Source organism: Pestalotiopsis fici, assembly GCF_000516985.1.
Source record: "Pestalotiopsis fici W106-1 unplaced genomic scaffold PFICI_Scf_6, whole genome shotgun sequence".
NCBI classification, from domain to species: Eukaryota; Fungi; Ascomycota; class Sordariomycetes; order Amphisphaeriales; family Sporocadaceae; genus Pestalotiopsis; species Pestalotiopsis fici.
This window is the reverse complement of record NW_006917096.1, coordinates 2,768,179-2,786,472: the sequence shown is the minus strand read 5'-3', so window position 1 is coordinate 2,786,472 and position 18,294 is coordinate 2,768,179. Positions and strand designations below refer to the sequence as shown.

At 49.3% G+C, this 18,294-nt stretch overlaps 4 protein-coding genes across 4 annotated transcripts; all 4 read left to right on the top strand.

Annotated features, from left to right (window-relative positions):
* Positions 1–272: 272 nt before the first annotated feature.
* PFICI_09301 (uncharacterized protein) lies at positions 273–2,172 on the top strand (the record flags this gene model as incomplete). The annotated part of the gene is made up of 5 exons (XM_007837882.1): positions 273–556; positions 606–1,031; positions 1,086–1,353; positions 1,397–1,672; positions 1,732–2,172. The coding sequence occupies 5 exons, from the start codon at positions 273–275 to the stop codon at positions 2,170–2,172; spliced, it is 1,695 nt and encodes a 564-aa protein (XP_007836073.1).
* Positions 2,173–3,422: 1,250 nt separating this feature from the next.
* Positions 3,423–4,710, top strand: PFICI_09300 (uncharacterized protein; the record flags this gene model as incomplete). The annotated part of the gene is made up of 2 exons (XM_007837881.1): positions 3,423–3,534; positions 3,590–4,710. The coding sequence occupies 2 exons, from the start codon at positions 3,423–3,425 to the stop codon at positions 4,708–4,710; spliced, it is 1,233 nt and encodes a 410-aa protein (XP_007836072.1).
* A 612-nt stretch (positions 4,711–5,322) lies between these two features.
* PFICI_09299 (uncharacterized protein) lies at positions 5,323–8,512 on the top strand (the record flags this gene model as incomplete). The annotated part of the gene is made up of 5 exons (XM_007837880.1): positions 5,323–5,337; positions 5,409–6,422; positions 6,477–6,710; positions 6,760–7,095; positions 7,154–8,512. 5 exons carry the CDS (start codon positions 5,323–5,325, stop codon positions 8,510–8,512), a joined length of 2,958 nt encoding a protein of 985 aa, XP_007836071.1.
* Positions 8,513–9,039: 527 nt separating this feature from the next.
* PFICI_09298 (uncharacterized protein) lies at positions 9,040–10,003 on the top strand (the record flags this gene model as incomplete). Its single annotated transcript, XM_007837879.1, has 2 exons — positions 9,040–9,391; positions 9,537–10,003. The coding sequence occupies 2 exons, from the start codon at positions 9,040–9,042 to the stop codon at positions 10,001–10,003; spliced, it is 819 nt and encodes a 272-aa protein (XP_007836070.1).
* Between the last annotated feature and the right edge of the window lie 8,291 nt (positions 10,004–18,294).

Below are 18,294 nucleotides of genomic sequence, written 5' to 3'. Positions count from 1 at the left end.
TCTTAGTAGTATCACTAAAGCCTGTCTAGCATGCAGGAAAGTAAAGATGCGATGCCGTCCCGGCGGGGACGGCTCGAGTTGCCAGCGGTGCGCTCGCAAATCCATGGAATGCGTCTTTCGTGATCACCGGCGCGGGAGGAAACCAGGCACAAAGTTAGTAGCATCTTTTAGTACCGCCGTGTAAGGCCATGTATGGGAAATGCAGCTAATTCCGAGCCAACAGGATTTCAAAACCTAAAAGCAGTCCCGATGCCTCAATATTGACACCGTCCATGCCTGAGCATGCCAAAAGCGACGATGTCGTGTCAGCAGCAATCACACCCCAGGCGCAGACTGTGGAGAGAGGCACAGATTGGGAGACGGGGACGCTACAACCTTCTGGTCTACTCAATCATGTTGCCACCGAGGGCAGATTCAGCCTTCAGAGTATCCTCAGTCCTCAGGGGTCGAATGTCTCGGATGTGCTAAACGAGAATATTTGTTCTACTTTTTCGCCAGAAGACCCTGTGCAACTTGGCCATATCAATCTCTCAATTGCCGAGTCGTTGTTTGATAAGTATGAAATATGAAGCAAATCATGTTGATCTATACTGATTAATGGTCAGCTTTATCAAAGTGCTGAACCCATATATAAGCCAGCTGGACCCAGTTCTTCATACGTTCAACTACGTTAGGAGGCGGTCGTCCTTCCTCTTTACTGCGATCCTCGCGGCTGCAGCAAAGTCTTTCAACACTGCATTGTATCAGAGTCTACATGATTATGCCGAAAGTCTTCTGGCCAATACTTTTCGACTCGGAAGAAAATCCATCGAGATTGCACAAGCTGTGCTCATCCTCACTTACTGGAAAGAACCCGAGGATACTCGTGCTTGGATATTTCTTGGGTACACCATACGCATGGGCATGGACTTGGGCTGGCACAGGCTAGCACCGTATCCTTCCTGCGACCAGCTCACATTGAGCGAGGCTCAGAAACGCGAGACACGTAATGTGCAGAGGACGTGGTACATTCTCTTTGTCTACGACAGGAGGTAGGCAGATTTTGGCACTTTGCAAGACCGAATTGTGGACTAACACCTCACTAGTATCAGCTTACAAACTGGCAAGCCATGGATGATTGAGCGTAGCACGTTTATCGAAGCAATCGAGTCGTGGTGTAGAGACCCATTAGCCACTGACAATGATCGGTTGCTTGGGGCCTTTGTCACTCTGCGCCTCCTGAGCTCTGAGGTTTTCAAGTTGCTTGGACCCAAGTCCTCTCGAGTATTGAGTGGTCCTCTGCACAGTATAGAGTCTCTTCTTGCTATTATCAAGATCCGTATCGAGGAGTGGGAGCAAAGATGGATACACTGCGTCAGCACAGGCAAGTTCCAACTCCAGGTCCTTTACTCAGTAGCTCTTGAAGTCTGACATGATATATTCAGAGACTTGCCATCCATTCTTGATACGCTTCTACGGCACCCATTTGAGGCTCCAGTTGTTTTCTCTGCCACTGCAAGAAATATTGGCTTCGTCGGACCCGGATATCTCAACAAATCTCGAGGTATTGTGGGTGAGCTATTCAAGTGCCCTTGAGATGCTACAATTGATCAACCGGTCAACATCGTTTCTCTATTTTGCTCAAGATTCAATCCATGTCATGACAGCGTACAGTGCAGCGTTTCTTATCAAGGTAAACAAATTCTAACATGATTATTTTCTGATGAGACACGGTGCTGACCGAGTTTCAAGCTCCTTTTATCTACACCTGAGAGTATCGCATGTCAAATAGAGCATCATGTCACCGCGGCCATTAATACGGCAGCCCGCATCTTCTCGCAGCAAGCTTCTCCCCCTGGTTCGAGTTGCACGCTGCAAGCCAAGTTTCTCGAAAAAATCATGTCCGATTTTGAGGCGCGCAGGCAGGAGCAAAGGCTTCAACCGAGCCAAAGTCGTCCTTTGGGCGATGATCCCCATACAAGGATCAATGTCACACTGCTAGATGAGAGCGGGACCTCTCGACCGACAGATGCCCTGGGAAATGGAGTGACCAGTATCGACGATACACTACAAGCCGAGCGAAATGGATCACAGTCAGTGAGGCAAGAGTTTTCCTTTGCCGAAGACGATATTTGGGCCGATATGTTTGCAAGCGCTGGGTTCAATATTCAAGAGGGAGTCTTCTTTGCATAAGTACACATCGAGATCCGATTGTCCTTGACAAAATGTCATTATGCTTTCCGTAGAGCATGTGTAACTGATCAACTTGACATGTTGTAACCTCAAAAGGTTCCGCAGAACCGGGCTTATACAGCAATATGATGAGCCAATATGCAAAATAATACGTAAAAGGCGACCAACTGCTTTCAAGAATGGAGCCAGACTTGGAGACGGTTTCAGAAGTTTCAGTACACAGTATCGATGGGGTCCCAATCGATCAACTCCAAATAGATAAGAGTATGTATCTAGTTAGCTCCCATATCTCGGCCTCCGACTTGCCACACCTCTTTCCTATAAAAGCATGGTTATCGGTTATCGCTACCTGAGATTGCGTCAGTCAAGTAATGATATACTCGACAGTACATGGCTCGTGGCACTCAGAGCTCAACAATCATCATCGTCCACTGCCAGCAGGGAGAAACTGTTCCGGCAGGGCCACAAAAGAAGTTTTGTTTTTCCATTTTCAATCCACAACTGTCCACTTTGCCCGCCAGCTTAGGTAGTAGAATATACGCATGCAGGTACTTGAGAATTGAAACGGTTTACCTAAGTCAACCGGACCATCGGATCCACACATGGCATGAGTATGCATGAAGCGTCGACGACCATACCAAGCTAAGATGGATCTGATAAGAAAATGCACAGGCAAAGACACCAACTATGTACATGAACACGACGCATGGACAGAATGCACTGTTGATCCTCGCAGTGCATATACTTTTTTCAATCCTAGTTCCTGTTTTCCCCCATAATGGTAGGGGAAAATACATGACGTTTAGAGTAAAGCGCCGAGCAGATCGCCCGCGTCGGCAGATGGGTGGTTGCGGACATCCGCGCACCGGGATGGTGAGCAATTGGTGCTAGATTGCGTGATCGCGCGCAATCCAACCCATTACCCCTCGCCCAATCTCACCACTCACACGAAACGGCAGCAGAGCCAAAGCCCCAGAATCGGAAGGAAGAACTGCAATGGGAGGACAGATTAGATTGAGATGGCGCGATGATGCAATTTTCTTGGGACCCGATTGCGGGTTAGGGACGTGTTGCGTTTTGAATATTAAAGATGTGGCATCTTGGTGATGATTTACACTTTTAATTTTCCTCATTTTCCAGCAATTCATTCCGTCTCTCTCTTCCTGTCTAGCGATTGAGTATAGTTCTGCCAAAGGCCTAGCCAATTGATTATACCCATTCAACCCCAGAGAGTTTGCCCAATAGTCAAAATGGCACCCACCGCTGTGGACTATGAGCCGGAATCTGGCTATATCCAGAAGCTCAAGGCCGACATCAAGAATGTAGACAAAAGCGTCTTCCCAGATGGCTTCAAGACAACTGGTATGTTTGAGCAATATTCCGAGTGATCCAATTCCCCAGGTGCTAATTGATGCAGGCCAACACCCACCCAAGTACGACCAAATCTACCCATACAGTGACTTCCCCAAGAGCATCGAGGGACCGACCGTTTGGAGGCCAGAGGACTACTCCAACAACCCCGAGCGATGGGTTCACCAGTTTTCCGACGAGGAGATTACTGAGCTCTCTGCCGCAGCCGACAGATTCATGGAGCTCAAGCTGCCCCTGACCGGCATCACCAAGGACAACTTCCCCCTGCCCAACCTTGCACCCTCACTAGCCTCCATGCGCCGTGAGATGCTGGACGGAAAGGGATTTATCCTGTACAAGGGATTCCCCGTTGACGTTTGGGGTAACCACAAGTCGGCTGTCGCCTACATGGGTCTCGGTGCCTACATTGGCTACCCAGTCTCGCAGAACGGAAGGGGCCACATTCTCGGCCACGTCAAGGACCTCGGAGAGGACAGCACTCAGATCGACAAGGTCCGCATCTACAGGACAAACGCCCGTCAGTTCTTCCACGCCGACGACTGCGACGTGGTCGGTCTCCTGTGCATTGCCAGAGCCGAGTTTGGCGGCGAGTCCGACGTCTCCTCGATCCACACTGTCTGGAACATTCTCCAGGAGGAGCGACCCGACGTGGCCGAGCTCCTGGCCAAGCCCGTCTGGTACTTTGACCGCAAGGGCGAGGTGTCTGAAGGCGAGGAGCCTTACATAAGAACCTCGGTCTTTTACCTGGAGCCCAAGGACCCAGCCAACCCCGACCGCGAGCAGCGCGTGTACTGCAAATGGGACCCCTACTTTGTCCGCAGCTTGAAGCGATTTTCCGACGCTGGCATCATCCCGCCGCTGTCGCCCGAGCAGGTCGAGGCCACTGAGATCCTGGAAAAGACTTGTGACCGGGTGAAGCTGCACATGGTCCTCGAGGTCGGCGACATTCAGTTCGTGGCCAACACGCACACCCTCCACGCCCGGACGGCCTACCGGGACTTTGGCCCGGACTCGGGCAAGCCCCGACGCCACCTCATGAGACTCTGGCTGAGTGTTCCCGAGGAGGAGGGCGGCTGGAGGCTCCCGTTCTGGGACTCGAACGAGAAGAAGAGAGGTGGAATCCAGGTCAACGATACCCCGCCAGTCGCCAGACTTGATGCCGACTAGGCTGAAATTACCAATGATAATGATAAGTAGTAAAAATGTAAAATCACAGGAAAAAACTAAGCAGATAGCTTTGATACCATTCATGGAGTTAGCATGACAAATGTATGAGAATATTCAGTCATTATATGTTACCGCTTTGTAACCAATGCCACGAAATGTGAAGATAGTCCCTGCATCTAGCCACCAGAGAAGAATCGAAAAGTGTAGGAAATGAGTATAATGAAGTAAAGTGTCTTGATAGCGTCGCAATATTCAGATTACGAGCATGTCCATACTTGATGCCGTTTGAAGTGTGTTTGTTGTACGTAGATGATGGTGATTATAGTGGTTTGCATGAGTGCAGATTATAGTTACATTATGCCCTAAACGTAGTGCAGCCACGCGCCACGTTACTACCCAGGATAGTGGGAGGGGAGGGGACACCGCCACTACCTTACAGCTGGGCTGGGGACTCGAGCCGGGTTAGCTGAGAGCTCCACAAGCCGTCCTCGCAGCCAGTGACGACAGAAGGTCGGAGCCATCACCACCACGAGCTTCCCCAGCATTTGGAGGGTTGTCGCATATTATCAGCATGCTGCCAACTTTGGCCATTCAACAACCCAAGTACTGACCATGGCCTTGCTTATGGTATGCCGATGACGAATATTTGGCTCTTCTGGGTCATTCCTTTGAGAACTCCTGACTAACGAGACGCGCAGTGGAAAGCATTCGACTTCTTCGAAGTTAGCCAGGTCAAGCTTGGCGATGACGAGACACGATCCTTCTTCGAAAATAACGAGATATCGAGCGTCTGTTCCGGCTCCGACAGCCTGTTCTTGGGTACCTTTGACGGATATGTCCGTATCATTGGGGCCAGTTGGAAGATTGCCCGCAGCTTCCAGGCGCACGATGCCGGCAGAATCACCCACATGCGCCAGGTCGAGGGCACCAGTCTGTTGGTGACCGTTGCCGAGGACCTGAGCAACGAGCCAGTCCTCAAGGTTTGGGCGCTCGATAAGCCAGTCAAGAAGACGGGTTTGCCCACGTGTTTGAGCACGCTTAGCATCAGCAACGGCCGCAAGCAATTCCCCATTTCCGCTTTCACGGCCGTGGACGATCTGTCGCAACTTGCCGTCGGATTCGCAAACGGTTCTGTCACACTCATCCGCGGCGACCTGATTCACGACCGAGGAACCAAGCAGCGGACCGTACACGAGTCGGAGGAACCTGTCACGGGCGTCGAGTTCGTGTCCGAGGCAAAAGTTACTACACTGTTTGTCGCAACAACCGCACGGTTGTTAAAGGTCGTTGTAAACGGTAGAGGACAAGGCCAACCTCCCAAAACCGTCGAGGATTCGGGCTGTGCTGTAGGATGCATGACCCTCAACAAGAAGACCGGCGACATCATTGTGGTACGAGACGATGCTGTGTACTACTACAACCTCGATGGCCGAGGACTCTGCTTTGCAAATGACGGAACAACAACTCTAGCTGCCACGTATCAGAATTACGTCGCTCTTGTCTCTCCGCCTGCATCATCAAAGAATGGGGACTCGGACAACCTGCGCCGGCGCTTTGGCAGCGGGGGTGTCGATTCGCTCTTCAGTGCATCCAATTTCACCTTGATCGATCCTACCTTGCAAATCATCGCACACTCCCAGTCTCTAATCTCAAAACCGCAAGCTCTTTTTGAAATCTGGGGGGACTTCTTCATTCTGACCCAGGACGGAAAGGTATGACATGCTCTTGAATCATGCTTCACTTGGAAGATGCTCATAACTCATTAGATTCACCGATACCACGAGAGATCTCTTCAGCAGAAATTGGATCTGCTTTACCATCGAAATCTCTATCCTCTTGCCATCAACTTGGCCAAGAAAGCTGGCATGGACGAGCAACAACAAAACATCATATATCGAAAGTATGGTGATCACTTGTACCAAAAGGGAGACTACGAAAGCGCCATGGCCCAGTATATTCAGGCCATTGAAAGTACAGAGCCATCCCAAGTCATTCGCAAAGTAAGATTTCCCCGTTCCTGGTGTGCTGTTGGTAACTAACAATGTCAAGTTTCTTGATACCCAACGCATACATAATCTCATCCAGTATTTAGAGGAGCTCCATGAGCACCACAAAGCAACTGCTGACCACACGACACTGCTTCTCAACTGTTATGCCAAGCTGAAAGATGTGGAAAAACTTGAAAAGTTTATTAAATCAGAAGGCGACCTCAAATTCGATACCGACACAGCCATCGCCATGTGTAGGCAAGGTGGATACTATGAGCAAGCTGCGTATCTCGCGACTAAGCACGGTGAGAATGAGCTAGTAGTCGATATACTCATTGAGGATTCCAAGAGCTACACTGACGCCCTGCACTTCATTTGGCATTTGGAGCCCGAAGCTGTAAGTCATGATACCAAGCACACTTGATGATAATGCCTGACTGACGGGAAAAAATAAGGCGTATTCAGCGTTATTGAAATACGCACGGGTCTTACTAGAACATTGCCCGTCGGAAACGACGCAATTGTTTATCGATTACTATACAGGAAAGTATAAACCAATGATTCAAGTCCCGCATGTAGAAGAAGCGCCCACACCGTTGGGAAGCGCTCTTGGAGGCCTGGCAGCAGGTACTGCGAGCGCAGTTCATAACCTCACAAGTCTACTACCGCTACCTTACATGAATACTTCATCGATTGCCAGCCCATCGACTGCAGGGACCAAGGAGCAAGGCACGGGGAATGTCGACGAGACTCGGAATGCCATAGACCCTGATCTGATTGAGCCGCCAAAATATACACCACCAGCACCGAGGACAGCGTTCTCGTCCTTCATTGATCACCCCGACGAATTCATCATCTTTCTCGAAGCATATATGAAAGAAGAATCGTTCAAGGACTCGAATAAATCAGATATATACACTACGCTCTTTGAGATGTACCTTCACAAAGCCAGCGAAAAGAAGGGAGAGGATCGGGAGGAATGGGAGCAGAAGGCGAAGAAGCTCATTTCCGGGCGTGATCTGCCCATTGAAAACTCCAATGTCCTGCTTCTCTCACATTTGTCTGATTTCAGAGATGGCACAACCTTGGTAAAGGAGCAATCTGGTCTGCTCTTCGACATTTTCCGCTCTTACACGAGCGCCAAGGATACGCGTGGTGCGATCAAGGCACTTCGAAAATACGGTCCCGACGAACCACAGCTGTACCCTGCCGCTCTGGCATACTTTACATCTGATACGAAGATTCTCGATGAAGCTGGCCCGGAGGAGCTCGCAAATGTGCTGCGGCGCATCGATGAAGACAGCTTGATGGCTCCGCTGCAGGTCATCCAGACATTGGGCGCCAATGCAGTCGCGACAATGGGCATGATCAAGCCATATCTGCAAGAGACTATATCTAGAGAGCGCCGCGAAATTGCCGCGAATCGACGGCAGATCAACTCGTTCCGAAAGGAGACGGAGCAGAAGCGCACGGAGATTGCAGAGCTAGGCACAAAGCCTGCCGTTTTCCAAGCCCAGCGGTGTCCTGGCTGTGGAGGTCCGTTGGAATTGCCTGTTGTTCATTTCCTTTGCAAGCACAGTTTCCATCAACGATGCTTGAAGCGAGGCGGCGATAGTGCAGAGACCGAGTGCCCGTTGTGTGCAAGCAACAACATGACTGTCCGCGCTATGAAGCAGAGTCAAGAAGAGAGAGCGGATCGTCACGATCTTTTCAAGGATGACCTGAGCAAGGGCAAGGGCGATGAGAGGTTCAAGACAGTAGCTAGGTGGTATAGCCAGGGCGTTATGAGCTCTGGAGTGACAGTGCCAGAGTAGACTGTAAAACAGAGGGCTCCGAGCCAAAGAGGGCTTTTTACATTAGCCGATATACCATTTGATCAGATTACTGCAGACAAACCTTTCTTGAAGCATCGGATCTCGCGAGCGTAATGTTAGGGTTCAGCCGCACGCTCGTTCAGTAGCGGCCCAATTCCGCCATCACAGATGCTGGTTTCTTCTACCTGGGTATAGTCAGCTGAAATGCGCTTCAATAATCATGGCTTGGCACAGCAAGCGGTCGAATTATGCCCCCAGCCATGTTTATGACATGAGTTGTCCATTTGAGGACTGCGGCGTGCCTCTTTGATACTGCGCCCGTTTGACTTTTAGCGGTCAATGCGGAACAACCATCGTGAGTGCGGCTGAGGTCACATTGATGAAAACAAAAGAATAAATACGTTTTGGAGGGCATCCCCATCGTTCCTGATACTTATTCAGTTCACAAGCGCTCACGTCAAAAGGTATTATACAATTTGTTTTAATCGTTGGGCTGTGGCAAGAGACCCCATCCATTGACTGTCAATATGAATGTTCCACCACCAATCCCTCCGCGACCTCCGGGTTATGAGTTGAGAACACCGGCAAACCCACCTCTGCCACCGAGACCGGGTGCACAGCAACAGCAAGGACAGTACATCCCCTCCAGTCCTCCTCCGCAAACTTTTGGTCCACGTCCTGGCCAGGGTTCTTATGCGGGACCTCCGGGGCAGCCTAGCCAGTGGTCAGACCTTCATTACCCTGATGGCACACCGACGCCACTGTTTGAGCAGTTTATGGCTGTCGTTTTCGCGCATTTGGATCCTCAAAAGACAGGATACATATGGCCAGAAACCTTGTCAAACTTTCTTGACCTGAGCGAATTTGAAGAGAATGTTTGTAAGTAAAGTTCGGTTCAAAGAGTGTTAGAGAAACTAGGTACTCCGTTGTACAAAGTAGAAACAGGGGCCCAAAGTACACGGGCTACAGAAATCACCAGCCATTTCACAAAGACGAAAAGGCCACCTCCTAACGCCAGAAACAGGGAAATCAAACCTCAAGGGCAACATCATGTACACCCCCGAGGACATTGCCGACGCCGAGCTCAAATGGACATACGAGGCATGGTCCTTTGACCACAAGGCAACAACACGATCCCCCGGGCGGCAGCAGTTCCCCTTTGGCGGACTACCGCTCTTATCGCTGCGCGGCTTCACCGACATGATGGCCTTGGAGTACGCCTCGGACCCGATGCGCGGGCACCGCGGCCTCAATGTCGTGCTGACCACGTACCGCATCTGGCCGCATCTCGGTCCCTTGCCCCGGAGCTGTCTGCCTGCAGCCATGCCGGACCCGGTCCGTCGACGTGTTGCTGCGGCGCGCCGCACTGCCGAGGCTAACGCCCGCGAGATCCTCGATGCCAATCAGGCGCGGTTGCGGATCGAGGCCCAAGGGCGCCAGTATGCCCTCGAACTGTTGGATCCGCCCTATGTCAGGAGGTACTATTACTGATTGCCCCAAGACGGGTCATCTCTCACGTTTCCGTACTCGATAGGGGGCTGTACTGTCATGGGGTTGAGATCAATAGTACGCCGAGATCTTTGTGGAAGATGCAGATGCGTTTAGGTTTTGAATTTTTCAACATTCAAAAGTACTATAGACCAGGCATGTTACCCAGAGTCTGTTTTCTTTCGTATCGTGCCGTTTTTTTTGGGCGAGAAGGAAGTTTGATACGGCCATTAGACACATGGTGAGCCACGGTCAGGTCCCGGGCACAGAAGGGAGACGAGAATGGCATGCCTCGAAGGGGCACCGTGGTGATTGATATTCCACGGCAGAGAGATCAAGTCAAAGATCAACAGCAAAGTACGCAAAGGCTATCAATAAGTGGTTGGACGAAAGGTGCTTTGAGGGTTGGCTTTGTGCGTTGTGGCAGAGCATATACTTTCGGATGACACGCCATGAAACTTAAGGTGACAGCTGTCACTCGCTCATCCCTTTGCGCTCTTGTTGATCTGCTCCCTTGCGCATAAATGTTCCTATTGAAACGAACTTCCATCACGGCCCGAGTCTTTGTGTCATATGCATCATGTATGCCGAATGTTTCTTGTCATGCGCAACCAGGGTTTGAGTTTACTTCTTGTGGTTGTAAAAAAGGACGAGTTTATACTACCTCAGTGGACCGTTTCCCGTTATCCATCACGAATAAGAATGTGTCTAGATGAATCTTGTTGACAGGTTTCATACAAAGGGACGTCAAACACAGAGAGCGAGAGGGAAAAAAGCTTGGTCCCGTCCCTACATGACACGAGAGACATGCATGAGAATGCTGAGCGATGCCGAAATTCAAATGATTGGCTTCTGTAGGCGGGAAGCTTTTTCTTTCTCTTACTCCCTTTCCAAGAGAAGGGGTCCCGATTGCTAGTCACACATACACACACACACACACACACACAAGAGAAACACAAGCCATCAAGTCACTCAAGTCAAAACCAGCCAGGTGCGCACACAATACGCCCTTGAAGAGGCGAACGCAGGGTGCGGGAGGAGCGGAACAAGCCTGTTTTCCTTGCTTCTTTTTATACTTTGGTCCTGTTGTTCGATACCCGAAGCTCTATCTTGCATATGGAGATAGTCGTACGACTTGAGAAGTAATAACCAAAAACATCTACCAAGGGCTACCTTGACCGCCAGACCCCCCTTTTTTCTTCAAACCCTCCCTTTTACTCAAAACGGGCAAATGTGAGGGTTTGGGGGTTTGTCTTCCTTGCCTAGCTTTTGATTGATGGTTGGTTTGGGGAAACACAAGAGACCGAAGATGGAGGGTCTCCAAGGGTTGGAGCGCGCCATGATGCATTTGAGGTTTGCCGTGTTTTCTCAGTATCGTCATTCAGTCAAGTGTGTGTGGTCTTTGAAAGATTGGCAGCATATGACTTACCCCGAATATAACAAAGTGTGGCTGTGTGGAGACGGGGCTCATGTTTTTTGAGATGGGAAGTTTTCGAGGCCGAGAAGAGACCGCGACACTTTTTTTCGAGTAACGTTGAATCAGAACAAATAAAAACGATATGGGTGTGGCTTGTGCAGGAGCTTGAACAGGAAAATTCGTCATGACCCCAACGGATATCAACCTTTATCAAACCAAGATTCCAATGTCTTTCTCTGTTGTGAATCACAGGGTCCTGTCGAAAGGGTGTTGTTTTGTCCCTTGTATGATCAGGGTGGTTGTCAAGGAGTAGATCACATGGGCCACTCCCTCTAGTCGTCACCATCATCCCTACGAACGAATGTTTCCCCCTTCAACACGGAAGCCGGGCTTTCCGAATCTAACCAGAGCTGTTTGGATTCAGAAATTGGGAATCCTGCTTCGAGCTATTTGGCCTTGTTCTCCAGAAGCGTCACAAAAGTAGGGATGCATTTCTTCAAACATGCCATCCACTCTTTACAGTTCAGCGCTATCCATGAACAAGCCAGATAGATACAGGCATATGATATATTTTGGGAATGCTATCACAGTGCGCCTCCATAGTAATGCAGTTGAAATCCCGAGTCCTGATATCAAACAAGATATCAAAGCCCGAATTAACAATCTTCTGTGGCAAAGGTAGGGACCAAAGCTCAACAAAAATGTCACCCTCCCTCGCTTCTACTCCCCAACTCTCCGAGTTCATGTACATATATACGCGTAATACATGGTAAAATGATTGAAAGACCGAATGAATGGATGGGGGATGCTGTTTTTGCCTCCCCCTATCTGCGACGTTTTCTTCTCCCCAAGGTAACTCGGCAGGGCCGTCCGATCGGGTAGTATTAAGAAGCGCGAGATATGCCGTGCCAAAGCGGAACAAGGTTTAATGTCGGACAGACTCACCCCCAGAAAGCATCACGCCCCAAGGAAAGCAACCAAGCAAGCAAAACCTATCAAACCCAGCGAGAGCGTAGAAAAAAACGTCCAGGGGTGGGAAGGGGGTTTGCGTATTGTCAGAAACAGAAAGATAGAGAACGCGAGGGGAGTGGACTGGGATGGCCGGATGGCTGGATGGGGAGGGGACAATGATGGATGGGTTGTAATTCATGGGGTGGTAATCTACGTACTTTTTACTCTGCGGAAATAAAAGACCAATCACAATCTGAGAACGTGCCGTTCGAGGTGTCAGGGCAGAATGCAACCGAGGGGTTAAAATGTGAATCTGGGGTGTTGTGCAAGAGACTTGAGGAGCAGTGAGACCGAATCGGCGCGGTTCCATGCGCAATTTTAGGTACTTGTCTTTTTCAATGAAGCAGAGAGCCCCGGAAGAAAATCAATATCTCTCTTTGGTGAAAGACAAGAAGCCCTGAACTGCGACATTGGGAGCCCATCACTCGGTAAAGAGACTGTGCGTGCTGCTTGTTTGGCTACTATTACTATTACTGCTGCTGATGCCGTTGCAATATAAGAAACAATGCCTCGTTTCTAGCCCGTCCAGTCCGCACAGTATGTATATTGCTCGAATAATACCTCATCATCACCCGTCAAACGGAGGAAGAGCCCTGCGAAATATTCCCGGAGGTTGTATCTGCCCTGTATGAAACGGGAATCTCGCGCATGGGGACGGTCCTCAAAAGAAAAGCCAAGAACTTTTTTCTTTCTTAAGAAAAAATCCTGCTCTTACACTAGGTTCTCTGGAATAGGCATGATGTCGGTGATGATCTTCAGCCGCGCGCCAACGGGAGTCGGCCGAATAGCGCCGGTGGTTAGCAAAAAAAATGCAAAGTCGTTGCCCAATGTATCTTTCTCTTTCTCTCTCTCTCCCTCTGTCTCTCACAGACACTACACTAGTAAGGCAGAGGGCTGAAAAAGAAAAAAGAGAGACCCTCCCCTTGTCGGGTGAAATTGGGGCAGAGGACAGGATGGAGGAGGGATTTCGTCACGATCGGCGCGCCGCGTTAAAGTGGCTCATCCTTCGGCTATCTCTCGACTAACTGGCTGCAGATACTCCAGAGTAGATATTTCCCCACCTCCAACGCACCCATGGGGGGCCCTTTTATTTGTTTCTTCCCGGTTCATCGCGTTTGGGTATTAAGTAGACTTGTGGTGAGTTTAGTTTAGGTAGCACTACGATGGTGACATATCCTCGGCTTTTGGTGTTTTCGTCCCAACCTCCGTTTTTAGTATGAGCCATTATTATAGACAGTGGATGGGGGCGCCCGTCTTCCATGTATTGAAGAATTCTTGGCTCTGGTTGATCATCATATAGCAAACTGTTTTCCATATGAAAGATTTCTAGGATCAAGGTTAACCTACGAAAATCAGCCACGAGTAGTCGAGTTTAGAGTTTGCGAGCTTATATTTGGTTATAAGTGATCTGTCACAAAGCAAAACACTTCAAACGGTTGGTGGTGGCGCCAAAGGGGAGGGGAGCAGCCAAAATTTCCGTTTCGAGACCTTGCTGATTAAATGCTGCTTGCTATACGGTTGGTTATATTCTATTACGCGATGCAAATCATCCTGGAATATTGGTCGTTGAGCTGGCCCGGACCAGGCCATTCCTTGGTGGCAAAAAGCATTAAATAACATATATTCAAGTCATCAATAATTATTCCATGGTACGAGCAACGAGGGAATGCGGGCGCCTTGTGTGTATATGCACGAGTACATATCTGGGTATTCCCCAAAAAAGAGAATCGAGTTAGGCGCTTACAGCGGGAAAACCTCTCTCTGTCTGTCTGTCTCTCACTCTTTTCCTCTCGCTAACGTTACCGCTTAGGACGAATTAATCTTGAAGTTTGAAATGGTAGATCAAATCAATCTACACTACATCAGCGGTATGTGAAGTGGAACTACTCCTTGGAGGGAATTCTAGCAAGGTACGTAGTAGGCGGGCCCATCTGCAGGAGATCCCGTCCGAGGCTCGCTTCAAGAGACGACTATGGAGTTGTGGCCGGGATCTTCAGGTGACGTAGAGGAATAGCTTGGTGGAGTGAAGGACTAAACAACCCCAGCTGATGCCGGTAGCACGAGTATAGTGTACGGAGAAGTCTGCGGCGTAGGGTGTTTAGGAGTTTTAGGAGGTCAGCAACCTCCCAAGTGTACCTACAAATGGAATGGTTATGGGCGACTATGGAAGTAGTTTGATATCTTTCGAGCATGGGAGGTGTTTTTTTTTTCTTTCTCCCTCTTCGTATCCGTATCTATTACCACTATAGCTAGGTCAAGAACATATTTCGGGCACAAAGACAAGACTTCTTGTGACTTTGCGGTCGTAATTCCCAAGACGAAAAAGGCCCTTCTCCGCGCTTCACCCCTGCCCATGAAAGCCGGGAAGCCGGGGGTGCTCATGAGCGGGTATACATGGTAGCTTCGGGATTTGTTCTGCTTAAACAAGTGAAATGGTTCCGAGAGCGACATGAGTTGCTTTGGAGAAGACGTCGACCCTTGAAGCGACGCATGCTGTTGTACTGTCCTGTCTTGTTCTCCAAGTGTCAAGCAGAACTTCGTTGAATCGGCGAATTGTCTGGAGCATCTACTGCTACCTACGTAGCACAAAGCGATAATGAAAACCCTGCCAATGGGTGCATATAGGCTAACCAGGGTCGCTCTAGGTCAGAATGCACAATGATCCAGATGGGGAATGGTGTTTTGCGGAGAGAATCCCACGTACGACTGCCTCCGTGGACTGATGTGAGGTTGAACCTTGGGGTAAAATCGAGAAATCCTTGGTGGCTCACGTATTGATGATGGGTATTGTATTATGCTTTGACGTTTGTTCCTGCGTCGTGAAATTTGTATCATGGTCCGTCTCCATTAGGTGTATTTTTTTTTTTTGGCCCCCCTCTCAAAACCTGGTCCTAGCTGAGATCCTCAATGGTGGCTAAGACAGTACCAGTCTCTTGTTCACCACATTCAGCTGCCGGACACGAGCCAGAGCCCTATGACTGGAGTCCTTACTTGGCGGCAGACGGCCAGACTTGAGCAGAACGTGAAAACAGAAAAATTTTTCCTCTCCGCCTTCTCAATAATTTGTGCTTGATTTCAGGGGACCAGGTGGAAGGACTAGATGCCTCGATCGCCAGCGGACTTGACGATGCCACAATGGAGGCCAAACCAGACTGAGACATTGAGTGAGAGAGCGGCGTCCCACCCCTTTTTTGGCAAGCCGACGTCCAGGGGGGCCTAGACCTGGCCATGTTTGTTCGGCTTTCCTATAGGACTGAGGGTATCGTGAACAAGAGGCGCACGCAGCTGGTGTATGTTGGGGTCCATCCTACTGGAGGAGCGGCTACGTTTTCTCCCGGTCCTCTGGTGGGGCAGTGACTAAAGTGACGAAGAAAAAAAAAATAGTTCGCACATGTTCGTGGCCAGGTCGGTCTGATGCCCGGCTATTGATGCATCGTGACTTCCGACCATGAATTGGCACGCTCTGATGTTCTTTGCCCTTCTCCGTGCAAGGGATCGGGATTGGTCGAATTATTCGAAATTGTCATGCTACTACGTACGCACTTTACACATTTCTTGATTGTCTGTCGACTTGCAGCAAGATAGACGTTTGAGCTACATGAGAACACGTAGGATAAGTAGATGTAAGTTGGCAGGCTACCTGCTTGCTCACCAGTAGCTGCACAGTTTTATTGTAACTGCAGCGGCTTTGAGGGTTACCGGTGTACAATATGTAGGTAGGGGCCGGCAGAGTAGGTAGGATTTATCTTACCTTCTCATGCACGTGGTCTTTCGCTTTCACTATCTCGCCAGAATGCATGTCGAGAGCGGCAATATTCCAGTGATATAGTACTTTATTGACATATAATACATTATGGGTAATCCAAGATGTATTCAATTTTCCCTAGATGCAACATATTGACCGTGTACAGACATCTAGGCTTTTAGGTAAGAAATAAGGGTTTTTGGAAATCCCCAGATTATGCCAGACAGAGTATGCACCCCGCGGTGTCTGTGGTACGGAACAAAATGGAGAGGGGGAATTGGATCCGACTTGATCATTTTAGATGATGCCCGACCCCGCTATTCAGTATGAATGTGCAAACTTGTACCACCACCAATTTGCGCACGGCACGTTCCGTAGTTCTATATTCATTTCAGCACTGTGTGGTGAACAGATAAAATACCGAGTCAACGACTCCTACTTGGTGTTGTAATTGATTTATTGGCCGCCGTTAATACTAAATATTAGAGGCCGATTAGATGTAAATGGCAATGAGTCGTGAGTATGGGAAAGGATGCGGCTGTCTCGTTTTGTCTCACTATTTCTTTTTTCCATCTTTAGGCTACACCCACTATCAATATGTTTGACTTTGGGCTTGCAGCTCTGCTTGTCTTCAGCGGGCTGGATATGCTGGATGTTGCCCCCATCTCGATTCCTCTGGACCTGGACCGAGCCCGGCCTCGAGTCAATGCTTTGTTGTTAACAATGTAGGATTTGCCGCCTATCGTGAGGTCGGTTGGCACTATAGACTGGAAAAGCCTGGCTGGATCCATAGTGCGGCGCAGATATAATGTACGTACCGCATCTTGTGCATGATGTAGAAATCGTGCCTTGGACTGTGTCTCTCGTTGAGATATATGATGGCCTGCAGGTTGCAACCCTCCTCGATGCCGTGCCGCATGTATGCATCGGGCAGTTGAGGATGGTCAGACTGCGACTTACAGATTGATAAGTTTCAAACATGAATATCAAGCAATAATGGCGCTGATAATCATGATAATAAATGGTACAGGAACTGCTGAGAGAGATTTGATTATTACATAGTACGTCTTGCTATATACGAGGCGTGGCCGAGAAAATGCAACCCGCAGCACAAGCCACAGCAAAAGCGTTGGCGATGAATGTGATGCATTGTTGCGTGGCACTGTCCTAGCTAACCTACCAATGAGCATCGCCTTTTGCCCTGCCCTTGTTTTCTTTTCTTTCCCGGCTGCTACAGTTGGACAGAGACGATGATGAGGCCGTTTATCGCCATTACGTGTGCATGAGCCGGTGCCTGAGTAGACAGTCTCTTCTCGCTCCGTTTGCTTGTCTTGGGAGCAGACTGCAACGGGATATTCCAAGTAGATGCCCAGTAGCATGACATGTGGGAAACTACATTTCCAGTCCAAGGTTGCACTCATTCTAAAAAAAAATAGCAGATTGAGGCAACCTGTGTCCATGTGTATCTATTGGATTGCGCGACGTCGGGTCGTGTTTCGTTAAAAATGCTCCGGAGTCGTGAAGTCTATTCCCTCGTTGTCATTGGTGGTTTTTCAGCTGTGATGCTAGACAGATTGATAAGAGAGAGAGAAGGAAAAGTAAAAAGATAGGCTCTGACACCACTTCCACGCACCTAGGTTCACAAGACAGTGAGTGGCCCTACCTAGCGCACGTTGATGCAATGCAACATTATTGGATCATCCGAGGCGACCCCAAGCCTGCCGGGGGTCTGCGGGTAGGAGACTTGCAGAGTCATGAATGAGGGCCCTAGCATCATCCTCTTCTTCTTCATCATTATTATCATCATCATCGTCAGACTAGTGCTATGAGGTGATTTTCTTTGTACGGGTCTGGTCTCACCTCACCTCACACAGACCCCAGGTTCTCTGATCCATGTTGTCTTTGGTTTCGATAAGCTACCTGCCGTAGGCCCTGGTCCCCTGGGCTGGGCGTTTTGCTGGGGGTTCACAACGTTTTTCTCACCCCTGGTAAATTGTCTTGGAAAGGGCCGGCATTTTCTAAGGCTGTGATTTCCATTGTATGGTTATCTGGATGATGAAAGACTCGAGACTAGCCCGTATAACTTCTGTACCCTTCCATCTCATTTATGCTGCACGTATT